This window comes from Myxozyma melibiosi (assembly GCF_037950935.1).
Source record: "Myxozyma melibiosi strain Phaff 52-87 chromosome Unknown BZA70scaffold_15, whole genome shotgun sequence".
In the NCBI taxonomy this organism is placed as follows: domain Eukaryota; kingdom Fungi; phylum Ascomycota; class Lipomycetes; order Lipomycetales; family Lipomycetaceae; genus Myxozyma; species Myxozyma melibiosi.
Window position 1 is genome coordinate 137,599 of NW_027042929.1, and position 15,831 is coordinate 153,429.

The following is a 15,831-nucleotide window of genomic DNA, read 5'->3' on the forward strand; positions in this document are numbered from 1 at the left end:
ACCGCCCCTGAGGGTCTCGTGGCAATATTTTCTCACCGCCGCTCACCAACCTGCTTTTCATCTAAACCCGCGCACTCCACTGTATCTAGTCTGCTACTACTGCTATCTAACTGCAGAGGGAGAAGAGAAAGAGAGCAAGATGTCGCTGTTCAGGAAAGCGATGAGGCCGTTGCTGTTGCCGGCGGGCAAGGCCGAGCCGATTGAGGTTGCTGAGTTTGCAAAGACGGTGCTGAGGCTGTTTAAGTCCAAGATTCCGCGTGTTTTCGGTGGGTTTTCTCTTATTTCTTCTTATAGCTGGTGGTGAGGAAGTGGACTATGGATATGCTAACACCCGCAGGACTGGCGGTATCCGGCGGAGTAGACTCGATGGCGTTAGCCTACCTCATGCACGAATTCGCAAAACTACACGGCAGCCGTCTCGTCGCCTTCACGGTCGACCACGGCCTGCGCCCCGAGTCCGCAGACGAAGCTGCGCAGGTATCTAAAGTCCTGCGAGACACGATCGGGATCACAGACCACCGCGTGCTCAAGATCGACTGGCGATCACACAACGCGAGGTTTGATGCCCTCGGCGCGCACAGCGGGATCGTCGAGCGCGCGGCGAGGGTGGAGAGGTATCGTGTGTTGGTTGAGGATATGGTGAAGAGAGAGGTTAAGCATCTGTTGATTGCGCATACGTGGGATGATCAGGTCGAGACCGCGATCTTGAATTTGGTTAGGAGACGTACCGGGTCGGGTTTAGGCGGGATGAAAGAACTCGCTCCTCTCCCGTCCTGCGCGGAAACGTTCGGCGGCGCGGATTTGCAGCTGGTCAGGCCGCTGCTGGGCTGGCGGAAAGCAAGCCTGATGGCGACGTGCAACCACGCCAACGTGCGCTGGTTCGAAGACGCGACGAACCACGACCCGACATACACCATCCGCAACGCCATCCGACTGCTCATCTCGCAGCCAGACAGACTTCCCTACGCGCTGCAGCCGCAGTCGCTCGCGTGGACGATCGCGGATCAGAATTCAGAGCGGACGAGGCTGGATGATGCGGCGAGGTCGTTGCTCGAGGCCGAGATCCGGCGCGGGCATCTCGAGTTTGATCCGACGACGATGGCGGTCAGGTGGACGTACGTGCCCACTTTTACCGCGACGTCCGCGTTCCCGAGCGTGATTGACGATCCGGATTGGTCTACCAGATCCCTGCAGGACTCGTACTTATACCCGCTCATCTTCCGCGGCGTGGACGTGCGCGTCATCAGACGGTTCGTCCTCATGCTGACCGAGATGGTCGCCCCGCAGGAAAACTCGGACGTGCCGCGCTGGAAGACGGCGAGTTTCACGCGGTCGCTGTTTGAGTTTGTGCCCGGCAGAGCGAGCGGCACGACCGCGGCCGAGAAAATGTTTCTGATGAGCGTGCAGTGGCAGCGGCGGGTGAAGCTTACTACTACGCGACGAAAGCAGTGGTTGAGGCAGCAGCAGCGGGAGAAGCGAGAGAAGCGCAGACAGGAGATTAAGGAGGCTCACGAGGGGGTTTTGAAACTTGAGGCGGCGGATGAACCTAACATGGACATTGAAGAGTTGTCGGCAGCGATCGATAGTGCGTACGATATCTTTGATTTGCACAATACGGCGACGGCGCCGAGTAAGTCGTTGCCGGGGAATACAAAGTATAAAGTTAATTTTAGCTTGGATGGAAGTGAGTATCCTTCGTTCTTGCCGAGTATCGTGGAGGAGGAGAGGAAGGAGCATGAACGGCTGGAGAAGGCGAAGGAGGAAGCAGCAGCGGAAGCAGCAGCAGGGAAAGCAGCAAAAGAAGCAGCGCGGACGCGAGAGAGATCACCACCCAAAGAGGAAGAGGAAGAAACAGAAAAACCAAGACCAGCACCAGCACCAAGAAAATCAAAGCTAGAAGGAGTGGTAACCTGGACCCTGACGCGGCAACCATTCCCCAGCTTTGCGATGCCAACTCGCGTGCTGCGGATCCCGTCCGAGATCGAAGGCGAGCGGTATCCGTGGTCTGAATGGGTGCTGTGGGATAACCGGATCTGGATGCGCGCGCGGATCAATCTCACGGGGGGCAGTTTCGGGGAGTATTATCCGATGTACAATAACGAGGCGGAGGAGAGGGTGAAGGCGCAGATGGCGGCGGCGCGGGAGAAAGTGATTGATGAGGCGGAGGTTTTCGAGCGGATTGATATCGACGAGCAGTTACATATCAACAACGGCGTGGAGCTGACGCAGTTTTCACCACAACCGAAAACATCAGAATCGGAAAACGAGAAAAAGAAGCAAAAGACGATCAATCTGCTGATCCGACCGATGACTGAAGACGACATCAACCAAATCGGCAAGATGGGCGGCAAAACAAACCTCGCATACGTCGACAAACGCGCAGCATGCGTCCGCCCGCTGCATGCGCGCGGCAGCGACCTGTCGGGCGTGGACGCGGTGACAACCTTACCTGTCCTTCACGACCCGGAACTCGCGCGGATGGTGATGATCCCCACGATCGGGTTCCGGGCGGGGGAGTATACGGCCGGGGGGGAGTTGGTGGAGGGAACGAGTTATCATGTGCAGTATTCGATGAAGGATCCGTTGGCGCATTTGGCGAGGCAGGAGTATCCGGAGAGGGAGGAGAAGAGGTGGTTGGAGAATTTGTCGTGATGTATGACTGATGTATATATCAAGAATGTACATAACAAATGAAATGCAAGCTAAGTCGCTATGAACTATGAGCTAAGCTACGCCCGAGACTTAAAGAGCAGTGGAGAGTTGCCGTGACTAGAAATACTTGATTATATATATCAATGTACATAACCAAGACGATTTTGAAATGAAGATGCAAAATCAGACCGCTGTGAAGATGAAATGCAAGCTAAGCTACGCCCGACAGTGAAAAGCAGAGGTGGTTGAGAGTTTACCATGATGTAAATAAATATCCGATGTATATCCAAGCAATGCACATAAACCAAAACAAGCTATATAACAAACCACAAGCAAGCTGCTATGAAGAACTCACGCCCTCCCAAACCCCGTCTTTGAAACCCGCACGATAGCCTCAGCATACTCCGCCGAATCCGCATCAATCTTCTCATACATCCCCTTCGCAACCGCCTCCTCCCTCGCACCCTTCATCGCGCGCTCGACCTCCTCGTCTCTCAACAACTCTCCTTCCTCGGCAGCAATCTCATCCCAAAACGCCGCCGTCTGCTCTCGTAACTTGTCATCCCCCAGCACCGCTGCACGCACGAGATTCCCGCTGCGGCAGGTGTGCAGTGTGCCCTCGGCCTGCCTCTGCAGCTCGCCAAACAGCCGCGCGAGCTCGCGGCGGCGGGAATCAGCTGCCGCGCTGACGGCGACCAGGTCTGAGCTTGTACCGAGCGAGAGCCGGTTCGTGCATGCGAGATAGGCGAGACACGCGAGCACGAGGTCGATCAGCGCGAGCGCGCCGTCGCGTTGCGTGAGCAGGTCGTGCAGGAGATATGTCGGTTCTCTATGTTGCGCGAACGGCGAGGGCGGGTTATTCGCCGACAGCGAGAAGGTAAACAATCTCCACACAACAGCCAGCATAACCAACACGACCGCAAACGCAGCCGGCGTGCGCGCAGAAGTCAATCTACCCGCCGACGCCAAACTCGTCGCGAATCCCAAGACACCCAGCTGCGCCATGCCCGGCCACAGCAGCCTCGGAAGGAGGTATATCCTATACGCCAGCCCTTCGTCCGCGGCGAAATCATCCCCCGACGCGCACCAGTCGCAGTTCACGAGCGCGTCTGCGCCGTAGGTCGCGTAGATTGCGCGCGAGGAAGGTGGTTTGAGATGTTCGAGTAACACGCGCGTGGACTCGTCCATCCCGCCTGCTGCAACGAGTATTCGCTCAAGTCGCTTCACGGGCGTGTAAAGATCTACCTGTGTCCGGACAAAGATATTCTGCATCTCGTGCTGATGCCTAAGATACACGCCCGCATGTAAAAGATGCGCGGCAGCAGCCGCGACAAACAGCGCCAGCACCACCGCATCGCGGGTCGCAAGCGCAGTCACCGTCCTCGTCCGCCTTTGTTGATTATTCCCAGACCGCCGCTGGTAATAGGCGATCGCGCGCGGAATCAGAAACGGCGCGGCGAGCACGATCGCGGTCTGCAGAGCTGAGGACATTGCGGTTGGTGTGAATGATCTCTGGTCGCGGAGGGGAATCGTGAGTATCAGATCCTGTCCCTAACCCAACACCTCCCATCGCCACACTCTTCACCCAGCACTCAGATATCTACAATATACTCATCTCCATCTACAACAACAACAACAACAACACCACAGCAATGGCAGACGACATCGACGCGCTTCTCGCGCGCGAATCCGCCTCTCTTAACAAAGACAAAGAAATCAACCGCATCCTCGCCTGCTTCCAACTCGACCCCTACTCCATCCTCGACCTCCTCCCCGGCTGCCCGCCCTCCGACATCCGCGCCCAGTACCGCCGCAAATCCCTGCTCATCCATCCCGACAAGACCACGAACCCGGACGCGCCCGAGGCGTTTAATCGGCTTAAGAAAGCGGAGGCCGAGCTTATGGATGAGAAGAAGCGCGTGCTGCTGGATGAGGCCATCGCTGATGCCCGTAAACTGCTGATCAAGGAACGGGGGTGGTCCACGTCCCATCCGGATCTGACGACGCCGGAGTTCATAGCGTCCTGGCGCGAGCGGACGAAGGCGGTGCTGGTCGAAGCCGAACTACGGCGACGACGGAAGGCAAAGCTCGCGATGAAGGAGGAAGGACGCGAGCGCGAGAAGGAAGAGTCCGAGATCGAGGAACGGAAACGGAAACGGGATCAGCAGAAGCTCTGGGAAGACACAAGAGACGACCGCATAAACAACTGGAGAAACTACTCAAAGACCGCTACAAAGAAAAAGAAGCAAAAGACTTCGGTATTAGGCTGATATTTCTTCTTTATATAATATACGTGTACAATACAACAAACAACTTCTCCATTTTAAAACACTACTCAATACTCTTTAAGACTAGACTCAATACTCTTGACTAAGACTGACGCGGCGACGTCGGCGAGTACCGCGGACTCGTCGGCGAATAACTCGGCGACGTAGGACTATACGACGGACTTGTTGGTGAGAACGACGGACTCGTAGGTGAATACGACGGACTCGTAGGCGAAAACGATGGACTCGTAGGCGAGTACGATGGACTCGTGGGACTGTACGTCGGACTCGTAGGTGAGTATGACGGACTCGTCGGGCTATATGAAGGACTCGTCGGACTGTACGACGGACTCGTAGGCGAATACGACGGCGACGTAGGACTGTACGATGGCGAAGTAGGACTGTACGAAGGACTCGTAGGCGAGTACGACGGGCTCGTCGGTGAATATGACGGACTCGTGGGTGAGTACGACGGACTAGTCGGCGAGTATGACGGACTCGTTGGCGAGTACGAAGGACTCGTAGGACTGTATCCAGGACTCGTCGGTGCTAAAAAAACATTAGTAACCTCTCCCTCTCAACACTCAACACACTTGAATACATACAGAATCTCGGCGACGTCGCAAACCCTGGACTAGTCATTCCGGGCGACGACGGACTATACTGCGGACTCGTAGGCGAGTATCCTGGCGACGTCGGGCTCGTGCCATACGTCATCGGACTCGTACTTCCAAACGACGAAAACGGCGACGTCGGATTATATCCCGGCGACTGGCCCGCTCCATACGGACTCTGTCCAAATCCTCCTCCATACTCTGTAAACCCTCCACGCTCGTCCAGTCCAGAATTCACAATAGGCGAAAACGCGGCAGCCGGATCCGGCGACCCAAGGTAGTTGCTCTCAGAGTACGCCGGCGACCGACTGTCGTACGGCGTCGCGGCTCCATCTCCAGCGCCATTCGATATGCCCATCCCAACTCCAGCTCCCACGCCACCATAATCAACCGGCAAGCTGTTGAACATCTTCTCGTCCAGCATCAGATCAAAGTCTCCCGTTCCCAGAGGCGCAAGCTGTCCAAGCATAATATTCTCAGACACTCCCTTGCAATCATCAAGCTCAGCCGCTGACGCTGCCTCCAACAGAATCTCAACCGTCTCCTCAAACGAACATCTCATCAACGCTCCCGTATCCGCTCGGTTGATTCCATGTCGCGTGATCGCCATCAAATGTCCCCGTGCCGTCATCACATCAACCAGCAACGACAAATGTCGGTAGTTCACATACGAACCATCAAACGCAATGACGTTCATAATCTCCTTGTACAGCGCCTGTCGTGTCGCTTCAATTCCCAACACCGACAGCACCTCAACAAACGAGTTCGTGTACGTCCGCTTGTAGTCAACACCGTCAATCGCCATAACCTCCGCAAGGTTAACACCATCCGTCTCGAGCACCCACTCCTTCTCCTTCCGGTACTCGCCGTTAGGTCCCGCGACATTGGGCTCGTACAGCATCATAAACACTCGCGAAATTCCCTCAATTCCACGCAGCGAAATCGACTCAAGCATATGTGCCTCAATTCTCTTCAGCATCGTATCCTCTTCAGTCTCAATCTCTTCGTCAATACTCTTCGGGTCTCTCAGCACTCGGCATCGGATAATAAGCTTCTCAGAGTTATCCTCAGACCAAATCACAAACAGATCCTCCTTAAAGTCCTGGATAATCTTCTCCGCAACCTGGCTCATCGTCAGCTCTCTATCGAGCATCTTCGCTCGGTCGAGCTCAAATCTCAATAGCCACGGCGATTGCTTGTGGATCGTAGCCTCCACTTGCTCGTCCGGAATACTAAAGTACGCCTCCACAGTATCCTTATCCTCTTCAATCACCGTCGAGTGCGGGTCTGGATCATAGTAAATCTCCGTCGCCGCCGTCACCGTGCGCAGCGTAGTGTGCTCAATCGCAGACTGTACAGTCTTTGCCATCTCTCGCGAGGCTGAGAATTCAGGCGTCAGGTACACACTCAATCCCGGCGTCTTGATGTTCTTCGCCACGTTCAAAATCTCCTTCAATCGAGGCACACCAAGCGTCACGTTCTTCGACGACACACCAGCATAGTGGAAAGTGTTCAAAGTCATCTGCGTAGCCGGCTCACCAATAGACTGCGCAGCGATAACTCCAACCATCTCTCCAGGTGCGACCACAGATCTCGCAAACTGTGCCTCGATCTGACCAATAACCCACTCAAACGCAACCCGGTTCAGGTGGTAATCTTCGAGCACGCGCTTGCACGCCAGCCGAGACCGCACCAAGCACTGCATCAGCGTGGTCGCGTTCTCCTGCACCTCCTGCACAATCGGATCATCTCCGCGCACAACAATCAACCGCTTGCAAAGATCGCGAACCTTGTCAACAATCTCTGCCGGCGTCAGATCGCTTGCCTTCTGACTGTCCAAGTGGAAAATCTGCTGCGAGTTGCGAATAATTCTCTGAAGGTTCACCGGCAGTGGCCACGCGTCCTCACCATTCTTAAACACAAACTCTCGCAACAGCTTCCGGTCAGCAAGAAGCTGACTGTACTCATCATCAAGCACAGCCTGAACATCAGCGTCGCCAATGATGTCGTTGCCGCTCTCCAAAAGCGATGGCTTGAGCGCCCATGCGGGATCCATAAGATCGATCTTGTATCTCTGCGCAAACCGATCGTTCGAGCCAGACATTGAGTCAATCGACTGCTTCTCGACAAACGTAGCATCCATTCCATCTTCACCATACGCAAACTCGAGGACATCACCCAGCGAGTTGCGGACAGTGCCGTCATACTGCACGCTGACATCCTCAAGAGCCTTAACCAATCGTCGCTGAATGTATCCCGTCTCTGCAGTCTTGACAGCAGTATCAATGATACCTTCGCGACCAGCCATGGCGTGGAAGAAAAACTCCTGGGGGGTCAAGCCACGCAAGTACGAGTTCTCGATGAAGCCACGCGACTCGGGACTGTAATCATCCTTTGTGAAGTGCGGCAGTGTACGGTACGAGAAGCCGAACGGAACACGCTTTCCTTCGACGATCTGCTGACCGACGCAAGCAGACATTTGCGAGATGTTGATGAACGAACCCTTGGATCCCGCTACAACCATCTGCTTGACGTTGTTGGCCTCAGTCAAACTGGTTTCAGCCGAACGACCGGCCGTATCACGAGCAGTGTTTAGCACTTTACTAACTTTCTGCTCAAACGATTCTCGCAAGGTCATACCAGGCTCGGGTTGCAGCTTATTGGCCTGAGCATCCAAAATAATCTGCTGCACCTCGCGCTTGGCTTGCGAGATTGTGTTTGTGATATTGCGCATAGTCTTTGCATCAGCAATCGTATCACCGATTCCGATCGAGAAACCATTGTGCAAAAGCCAGTAGTTGACCACTGTCTGAACACCACCGATAAAGTCGCGCGACGCATAGGCTCCTTTCTCACGCATGATGGTATGAATCAGACCGCCAGAAGTAGCACCGACAGTCTTCTTATCGACAACACCATACATGATCTCACCATTCTCAATCATCATACCGTTGTCCTTGACCGAAAGCAGAGTGTTTTTATCATCAAAACGCTGCAGATTGATGCCCTTAGGAATGACCATACTAACCATCTGCTTACCAGTCCACAACGGTCGCGGCTTCAAGATAGCAGGCTGCGGAATAACGCCATCCCAGTTTGGCACCCAATAAAGGATGTTCATAACCTGGTCGTAAGGGATGAATGTATCTCGCTTGGTCATCTTTCGAATACCGCACAAAGTATCCTGTACAATACCCATAACTGGCTTGTTGGACTGCGGCGACACAATCTGAAGAGGCACGGCGCAAATAGTCATAAGTTCTGCGCGAGTTTCTTCCGACTGAGGAACGTGCAAGTTCATTTCGTCACCATCAAAGTCAGCGTTGTAGGGCGATGTAACAGACAAGTTAAGTCGGAAAGTCGAATAAGGCATGACCTTGACTCTGTGAGCCATCATAGACATCTTGTGCAGAGACGGCTGACGGTTGAACAAAACTGGATCGTTGTCGACGATGTGACGCTCGACACGCCATCCGTACTGCAAAGTAATCTCACCAGCCCGCTTGTGGTATCTCAGATCGATTCTCTCGCCAGTGTCACGGATGACGTACTTTGCACCAGGATGCTCGTTGGGACCATTTCGCACGAGCTGAGTAAGCTTCTGAATGTTGTACGGCGTCACAATCTCCGGGTATGTCAGTGTACGGGCGATACTGCGAGGCACTCCGACCTGGTCAAGAGCCAGGTTGGGATCGCCACTGATGACAGTACGAGCCGAAAAGTCGACACGCTTGCCCATGAGGTTACCTCGGAGACGACCTTCCTTTCCTTTTAGACGAGCACGAATGGATTTGACAGGACGGCCGGATTTCTGGAGAGCTTGAGGCTGACCAGCGATATCGTTGTCCATATAAGTGGCGACATGGAACTGGAGAAGGGACTCAAACTCGTTGAGAACGTGAGCGGGTGCACCTTCCTGATCGCATCGGCGGACGTTTGCGTTTGCTTTCAAGATGTCGGCTAGCTTGTAAGTCAAATCATCTTCACCACGAGCAGCCTCGGTGATAGCAATACTAGGACGGACCGGTGGAGGAGGGACGGGGAGAACGGTGATCAGGAGCCACTCGGGTCGGGCGTAGTCGGCGTTGAGACCAAGGCGGTCGAGGTCCTGGTCAGAGATGTGCTTGAACACGTTCAAAATCTCCTGGGGCTTCAGCTGGCGCCGCTCGGGCTGATCCATCTCGTCGTTCTTATCCTTCTTCCAAGTACCCCACAGCTTGAGTCCGTCTCTGCGGATAGTAGGCTGAGCGTTACCACAGCCACCGTGCAGGACTTTCTTGGGAGCCTTTTCGCCAAAGGCCTCTTCGTCGTCGTTCGGAACATCAGTTTCGCACATCATCTTGGCCTTGCAAAGAGACCAAACCGCCTGGAATCGGCGTTTAGGGTCGCGGATTTTGATGGCTTGGGCGAAAGCAGGATTGCTCTTTAAAAACAGAGTAAATTTCCAGAAATTTGATATAGTCAAGGAGAATAGTAGATGAGACTTACTTCATCAAGTTTCAGCTTTCCGCAGTGAAAGCAGACAGCCTCACAGATTTTCTTGATCTTGCTGATGAAACCTGAAGTGGCGGGGTTAGTTTGATTCTAAATGCACTCTCTCGAGATGAGAGAGGGCGATAGGATCAAGAAGAATAAACGAACCAATATGGAAAACCGGTTTGGCAAGTTCAATGTGACCAAAGTGGCCACAGCATTCAGACATGCCTTCGCCACACTAAATCCGAAAATGCGTGTCAGTATGAAGATACCATAACACAGATCCCATAACCTCTTTTCTCTTATATTTTGCCACCAACTCATAATTCCACACTAAATTGAATTTGATTGCAGACGTACGGTTTCACATTTGAAGTTGCGATCGATGGAGCCAAGGCGCGAATCGTTGAGGCCACCGCGCCGGGGACGCATGCGAGTTTCATCCATCGTCTCCGGGAATTCGATTTTGGCAACACTGAAGGCCCTCTTTAGAAGTTGAAAAAATGTTAGTAAGGATTCTTTTCTGATTTCGGAGTGGAGGTGGTGAGTTGAAAGGGGTCATACAATCTCCTCAGGTGACAGGATACCGAATTGGATCTAAACAAGAGACGGTTAGCCCACTGTCACTATGGCAAATTCGCTCGTTCAAGAGCATTCGAACAAAGCAAATCAACACAGACCTCCTTCACGGTCTTCACCGGAGCCGAAGAGTACGAAAACAGCGTGCCGCTCATCTTTGCCACGGGAGATAAAGCGAGACGAGAGTACTCTAGACAAGCTCAAACAGAGCGTCCTATTCTTTTCAATCCCAGAGATCCCTTCGCGCAGGTCCTTGATCTGAAACAGGCAGAAGAAGTACGACGACACAAGGGAAATTCAACAACAGAAGAAGAGGGATGGATGGGGATGGACGATCAGAGACTGACCGGGTGGTGGAGCGTGGTAGCAGAAGGCGAGTTTCGAGGCGGGCGAAGAAGGCAAAACAAGAAATGCGGCGGACTCAGAAATCCGCTGCCGTGCTCAGTTCTGCGCCGGGGAAATGATAGTGGGTTAGGGCCTATAAACCTTGTTTGAGGGGCTACGTGGAGAGCACAATAGGATATCGTACATTATTCGTCTTCTATCATACAGAATTGCTGCAATTGCACGTTGTTGCCGGTTCCAGACCGACTAGTCATAGAGCAGCAAAGATATAAGCATAGACGCTCACAGTATCGAACACGACCACCAATAAACGAGTAAACAAGGAAACAAGTCATAACAAGTCAAACGCCGTCCCAAAAATGCAACCAGAAGCACTACTCGGCAGTCTTCCGCCGCCGACCGCGACCCGGGCCGGGCTCTTTCTCGCCAGGAACAGCGACGGGATCCGGGTACTTTGAGACGGTGTCTGCGAGGAAGTCGAACTGCTCGGTGTTGAGTACGGCCTGCTTGAGGTGGGCGGGCGAGACGCGTTTGGCGTTGCGCAGACGAGCCTGGTCGCAGGACTCTTGGACGAGAGAGATCATGAAGAGTTCGAGAGCTTTTGCGACGACGAGAGGAGTGGCCTGGGCTACTTTGCCGATGTCGTCGTCTGCCTGCATGATTTTTTTGATGCGCGCCTGGAGTAGTGTCAGCAACAATACAGCAGAAGCAAAAGCACTACAGCAAACATACGACAGGGAACCGCGTCCTGACCTGGACAGCGGCAGCCGACAGCTTCCTGTCCTCTGGCGCGGGCTCGGCGACGTTGCTCATGTTGACGAAGAGTTGTGAAGAGGTGGGCAGCAGGGTACGGGCAACAGCAGCCGGGCGGCGGAGAGGAAACAGGAATCGAAGTTTGCTTTTATAGCTGCGTCTGCGCGCCTGGATCTGCCGCAGTTACGTAATCGCTGACTGCTTAAGGTTTAACTTTGCTGTTTATTCCGTCGTCGACCGTCATCGCCTTTCTCTGGTTCTGCTCTGCTGTGCTGGCTGCCATAACACGATGAATATCGATTCGTTGTTCAAGGTGGGCACTTCTTTCTCTTAACCTCTACTCTTTCTTACTCCTTGCTCACTCTTTCTCTTCATAGCGCACCGCAGATTCTACCTCCTCCCACAGCAGTAATGTGCCTGTAGCAAAAAAGCGCAGGCTCGACGAGCTCTCAAACCTCGGTATGTTCTCTCCCAACCTCACCACTCTCTCCTCTTCACCGCTGACCTCTCTAGTCGACAAATACAAAAATAGCACAGACGATGATCTACCCTCCACAGTCCAAGACAAACTAGACGACGGCCAAGATGACTCGGCCGCCGTCTCTGATCTGCCCGACGACGACGACGAAGGCGGCAGGTTCTTCGGCGGCGGACTCACCGAGAACCAAAAAGACGTTCTGGACTACGTCGACACCGTCGAGCAGGATCTTGCCGAAGAAGAGAAATTTGATTCGGCCTGGGTTCGCAAGCAAGTCACAAAGCTAGATCGGCTTATCAAAAAGAACGCGCAGCTGCGCGCTCGCTATTCCGACACGCCGCAGAAATTCCTCGAATCTGAAGCTGAGCTAGACTCGGCTGTCAAGAGCCTCTCGATCTTGACCGAACATACTGATCTCTACCCTATCTTTGTCGAGCAGAAAGGCCTTGACGCGTTCGAAGCCTTACTGGCGCACGAAAACTCAGATATCGTCGTCGACGCAATCCAGGTCTTGGACGAGCTCATTGACGAAGACACGCAAGCAGAAGAAACTGATCTTCGTGCCCTTATCGATGGCATGTTTGAAGCTGGTCTTGTCGACTCGTTAATCACAAATCTCTCACGCTTAGACGACAGCCGGCGCGCTCGTGGAATCGAAGACCAGGAAACTACAGAGGGTGAAGAAGTCGAAGCAGAACGCGCGGGTGTTTTCCAGATCCTGAGCGTTATCGAAAGTCTGACTGCTCTGACTGGCACCGCCGACAAATTACTCATCAACACCTCTCCTGCAGCTCGGCAACAGGGAGACACCGGTCTACTACCCTGGCTGCTACAGCGAATCCTTGTCAAAGAAAAACCTCTCTCTCAGAATAAGCAGTACGCTGCCGAGGTTCTGTCAATCATCTTGCAAAACTCTCACGTCTCGCGGATCCAGTTCATCAACCAAGTCTACAACGACAGCGTACTCGGTGAACTCGCCGGCGTCGACGTTCTCCTGCGTGCGCTCTCGCCCTACCGCCGCTTCGATCCTCCAGCCGAGCAAGTCGAAGAGACCGAGTTTTTCGAAAACATCTTTGATGCGCTCGCAGTCATCGTCCAGGAACCGCTAGGAAAGGACAAGTTTCTGGAAAACGAGGGTGTCGACCTCCTCTTGCTCTTTGTCAAAAGCGGCGGGAAGCACGGCAAGTCGCGCGCCATCAAAACACTCGACTATGCCCTTGCCTCTGGCGCATCCGGACCGCTGGCACTTGACTTTGTCAATAACGACGGCTTGCCTATTTTATTCAAACTACTTATGTCCTCGCGATTCACTGACGCCAAAAACCACGGAGCGCGCGAACGACGCAGCGGCGATGCCCATGTCTCACTCGATGCAGTGCTCGGTATAATCTCCTCGCTTCTCCGAAACCTAGGCGAATCTTCCAAGCAAAAGATGAAGCTACTAGCCCGCTTCGTCGAGAAAAACTATGAGAAACTCGGGCGTCTGATGCTGTTCCGCACCATCACCGTCGAGCGCGTCGATCGGGTTGATATCGTAATCAACGCCGAGCGCGACGCATTTGTCAAGACAAAACCATCCAATCCTGAATTGTTGGAGGACTGGGAAGCTGATCGGGAAGCAAACGAGGCAGAGTGGTATCTGCGCCGGATGGACGACGGCGTCTTCCGCTTACAGCTCATCGACACCATTCTCGCCTGGCTAGTAGCCGAAGACGATGACGGCGATCTAGGGATCAAGACGCACATTGTCGAGTTCTTGAAAAAAAAAGGGACGTCGTTTGCAGATTTGAAGGCGACGTTGACCGCGTTTAAACAGGATATTACGCCGGGCGAGGTCGGGGATGATGAAGAGATGACGGAAGAAGAGGCAGAGCAGAGAGCTGAAGCGCTGGATCAGAGTGAGATGTTGACGGTCTTGATTGACTTTCTCCAGTAGTAGATGTTGCTATTGTCTTAAAAATGTACAGTAGGTAGAATAAATGTATATACAATTACGAGTGTAAAGTGAAGAGATTGTCATCAATGATACTGCGCCACCTCGTCTTCCAAGAACTTCCGTGCTTCCTCAAGAGTGAACGTCATCTGCTTACTCTTCTTTCCCCCCTTGGCCTTCTTCAAGCTAATCGTTCCGCTCTCGACTTCCTTGTCGCCAATGACAGCCAGATACGTATACCCCTTCTGAATACCCTCTCTCATCCGCTTCCCCAGCGTCTCCGACCGATCATCAACATCGACAAAAAACGTCTCCGCGTTACTATCCAGCAGCCGCGTCGGCGCCCCCAGCGGCAGACCCGAGAGGATCGACTGTGCCTTTTCAGCGTACGCGGCGTGCTGGTCTGTGATTGGCAAAACGAGCACCTGTCGCGGACTGATCCACAGCGGCCAATTTCCCTGCGTTTGCTCCATCAGGATCGCAAGAAACCGTTCAAGCGAGCCAAACACCGCGCGATGGATCATAACCGGCCTGTGCTCGGTCGAGTCGTCCTCGCCTCTGTACTTGAGATCGAACCGCTGCGGTAGTTGGAAGTCTAGCTGGATCGTGGCTGCTTGGTGTTCTTTCCCGTTCTGGTCCTTGAGAAGAATGTCGATTTTGGGGCCGTAGAACGCGCCGTCGCCCTCGTTCAGTTTCCAGTCGTGCGCGGAGAAATCGAGCGCTTCGCGAAGGGCTGATTCGGCGCGGTCCCAGTCTTCCAGCGAACCGATGTATTGTTCCGGGCGGGTTGAGAGAAGGAGTCTGTAGGAGGGCACGTCAAAGACTTTGTAGACTTCGTCGATAAGTTTTAGGGCTTGTTGAATTTCGACGCTGATTTGGTCGACGCGGCAGAATATGTGGCCGTCGTCTTGGTGGAAACGGCGGACGCGGGTGAGGCCGGTAATTGTAGTAGTCGATTCGTTTCTGAAATGTTAGTTAGAGTGAGTTGAAATCAGTTAGTGTGATTAAAAGTATGTTGCTTACCTATGCAATGGGGAGAAATCGGCATAGCGAATAGGCAGGTCGCGATACGACCGATCAATATGTCGATAAATCAGACAATGGCCCGGGCAATTCATCGGCTTCAGTCCGTACTGCTCCGAGTCGGCCTCGCTCCGTCCCTTAACCTCAAACATCTCTTCCTTGTACTTATCCCAGTGTCCGCTCGTGTTCCACAGTGCTCGTTTGTAGATTATCGGACTTACCACCTCGTCGAAGCGGAACTGCTTCATCTGCGCTCTGATGAACAGCAGCAGGCGGTTGTATATCCTGGTCCCGTGCGGCAGCAGGAATATCGAGCCGGGGGTATGCTCGTTAATCATATATAGCTCTTGTTGAAGTCCAATCCGTCGGTGATCCTTAAAAGTCGCTTCAGTCTCGGCAGCTACCTGATCTTTGTCTCCATCGCTGTGCGTCGCACACCATCTTCTAGCTATCTCTTGCCGTGCTACCGCCCGTCGCGAGCAATACGCAAGCGACGACAAACGCGACAAGCGCGGAATAAGACCCCACATTATCTAGTATGCTCTGGCTGTAGTTTCCCAGCCGTATGTATGCAACTAAAATAAAATCAGCTCATATGGAGCAAACCGGGAAGCTCAATTTCCTTTTCTTCCCGCCCGTGCGGCTCGCATTTCTGTAGGGATTCTCAATCACGTGAGCGCGCGTCAGCTTCCTGAAAAAAGCTTTTGGTAA

At 53.5% G+C, this 15,831-nt stretch overlaps 7 protein-coding genes across 7 annotated transcripts; 3 read left to right on the top strand and 4 right to left on the bottom strand.

The window, feature by feature from the left end:
* Window positions 1-36: 36 nt before the first annotated feature.
* On the top strand, window positions 37-2,828 carry BZA70DRAFT_92370 (PP-loop family-domain-containing protein). Its single transcript, XM_064915539.1, has 2 exons — window positions 37-266; window positions 338-2,828. Exons 1-2 carry the CDS (start codon window positions 140-142, stop codon window positions 2,650-2,652), a joined length of 2,442 nt encoding a protein of 813 aa, XP_064765786.1. The 5' UTR covers window positions 37-139; the 3' UTR covers window positions 2,653-2,828.
* On the bottom strand, window positions 2,828-4,228 carry BZA70DRAFT_92306 (uncharacterized protein). Its single transcript, XM_064915538.1, has one exon. It carries the CDS (start codon window positions 4,141-4,143, stop codon window positions 3,004-3,006), a length of 1,140 nt encoding a protein of 379 aa, XP_064765787.1. The 5' UTR covers window positions 4,144-4,228; the 3' UTR covers window positions 2,828-3,003.
* Window positions 4,229-4,304: 76 nt separating this feature from the next.
* On the top strand, window positions 4,305-4,922 carry BZA70DRAFT_242182 (uncharacterized protein; the record flags this gene model as incomplete). The annotated part of the gene is made up of 1 exon (XM_064910558.1): window positions 4,305-4,922. The coding sequence occupies one exon, from the start codon at window positions 4,305-4,307 to the stop codon at window positions 4,920-4,922; it is 618 nt and encodes a 205-aa protein (XP_064765788.1).
* On the bottom strand, window positions 4,901-11,003 carry BZA70DRAFT_284869 (DNA-directed RNA polymerase II subunit RPB1). Its single transcript, XM_064913648.1, has 7 exons — window positions 10,690-11,003; window positions 10,574-10,606; window positions 10,370-10,495; window positions 10,175-10,247; window positions 10,022-10,092; window positions 5,525-9,956; window positions 4,901-5,468 (listed from the first exon to the last, which is right to left on the bottom strand). The coding sequence occupies exons 1-7, from the start codon at window positions 10,741-10,743 to the stop codon at window positions 5,023-5,025; spliced, it is 5,235 nt and encodes a 1,744-aa protein (XP_064765789.1). The 5' UTR covers window positions 10,744-11,003; the 3' UTR covers window positions 4,901-5,022.
* BZA70DRAFT_284871 (DNA polymerase epsilon subunit C) lies at window positions 11,004-11,800 on the bottom strand. Its single transcript, XM_064913649.1, has 2 exons — window positions 11,666-11,800; window positions 11,004-11,610 (listed from the first exon to the last, which is right to left on the bottom strand). Exons 1-2 carry the CDS (start codon window positions 11,744-11,746, stop codon window positions 11,308-11,310), a joined length of 384 nt encoding a protein of 127 aa, XP_064765790.1. The 5' UTR covers window positions 11,747-11,800; the 3' UTR covers window positions 11,004-11,307.
* A 157-nt stretch (window positions 11,801-11,957) lies between these two features.
* BZA70DRAFT_92926 (Catenin-beta-like protein) lies at window positions 11,958-14,142 on the top strand. The gene is made up of 3 exons (XM_064915542.1): window positions 11,958-11,999; window positions 12,064-12,145; window positions 12,200-14,142. The coding sequence occupies exons 1-3, from the start codon at window positions 11,976-11,978 to the stop codon at window positions 14,098-14,100; spliced, it is 2,007 nt and encodes a 668-aa protein (XP_064765791.1). The 5' UTR covers window positions 11,958-11,975; the 3' UTR covers window positions 14,101-14,142.
* On the bottom strand, window positions 14,142-15,831 carry BZA70DRAFT_92973 (uncharacterized protein). Its single transcript, XM_064915543.1, has 2 exons — window positions 15,121-15,831; window positions 14,142-15,060 (listed from the first exon to the last, which is right to left on the bottom strand). Exons 1-2 carry the CDS (start codon window positions 15,648-15,650, stop codon window positions 14,184-14,186), a joined length of 1,407 nt encoding a protein of 468 aa, XP_064765792.1. The 5' UTR covers window positions 15,651-15,831; the 3' UTR covers window positions 14,142-14,183.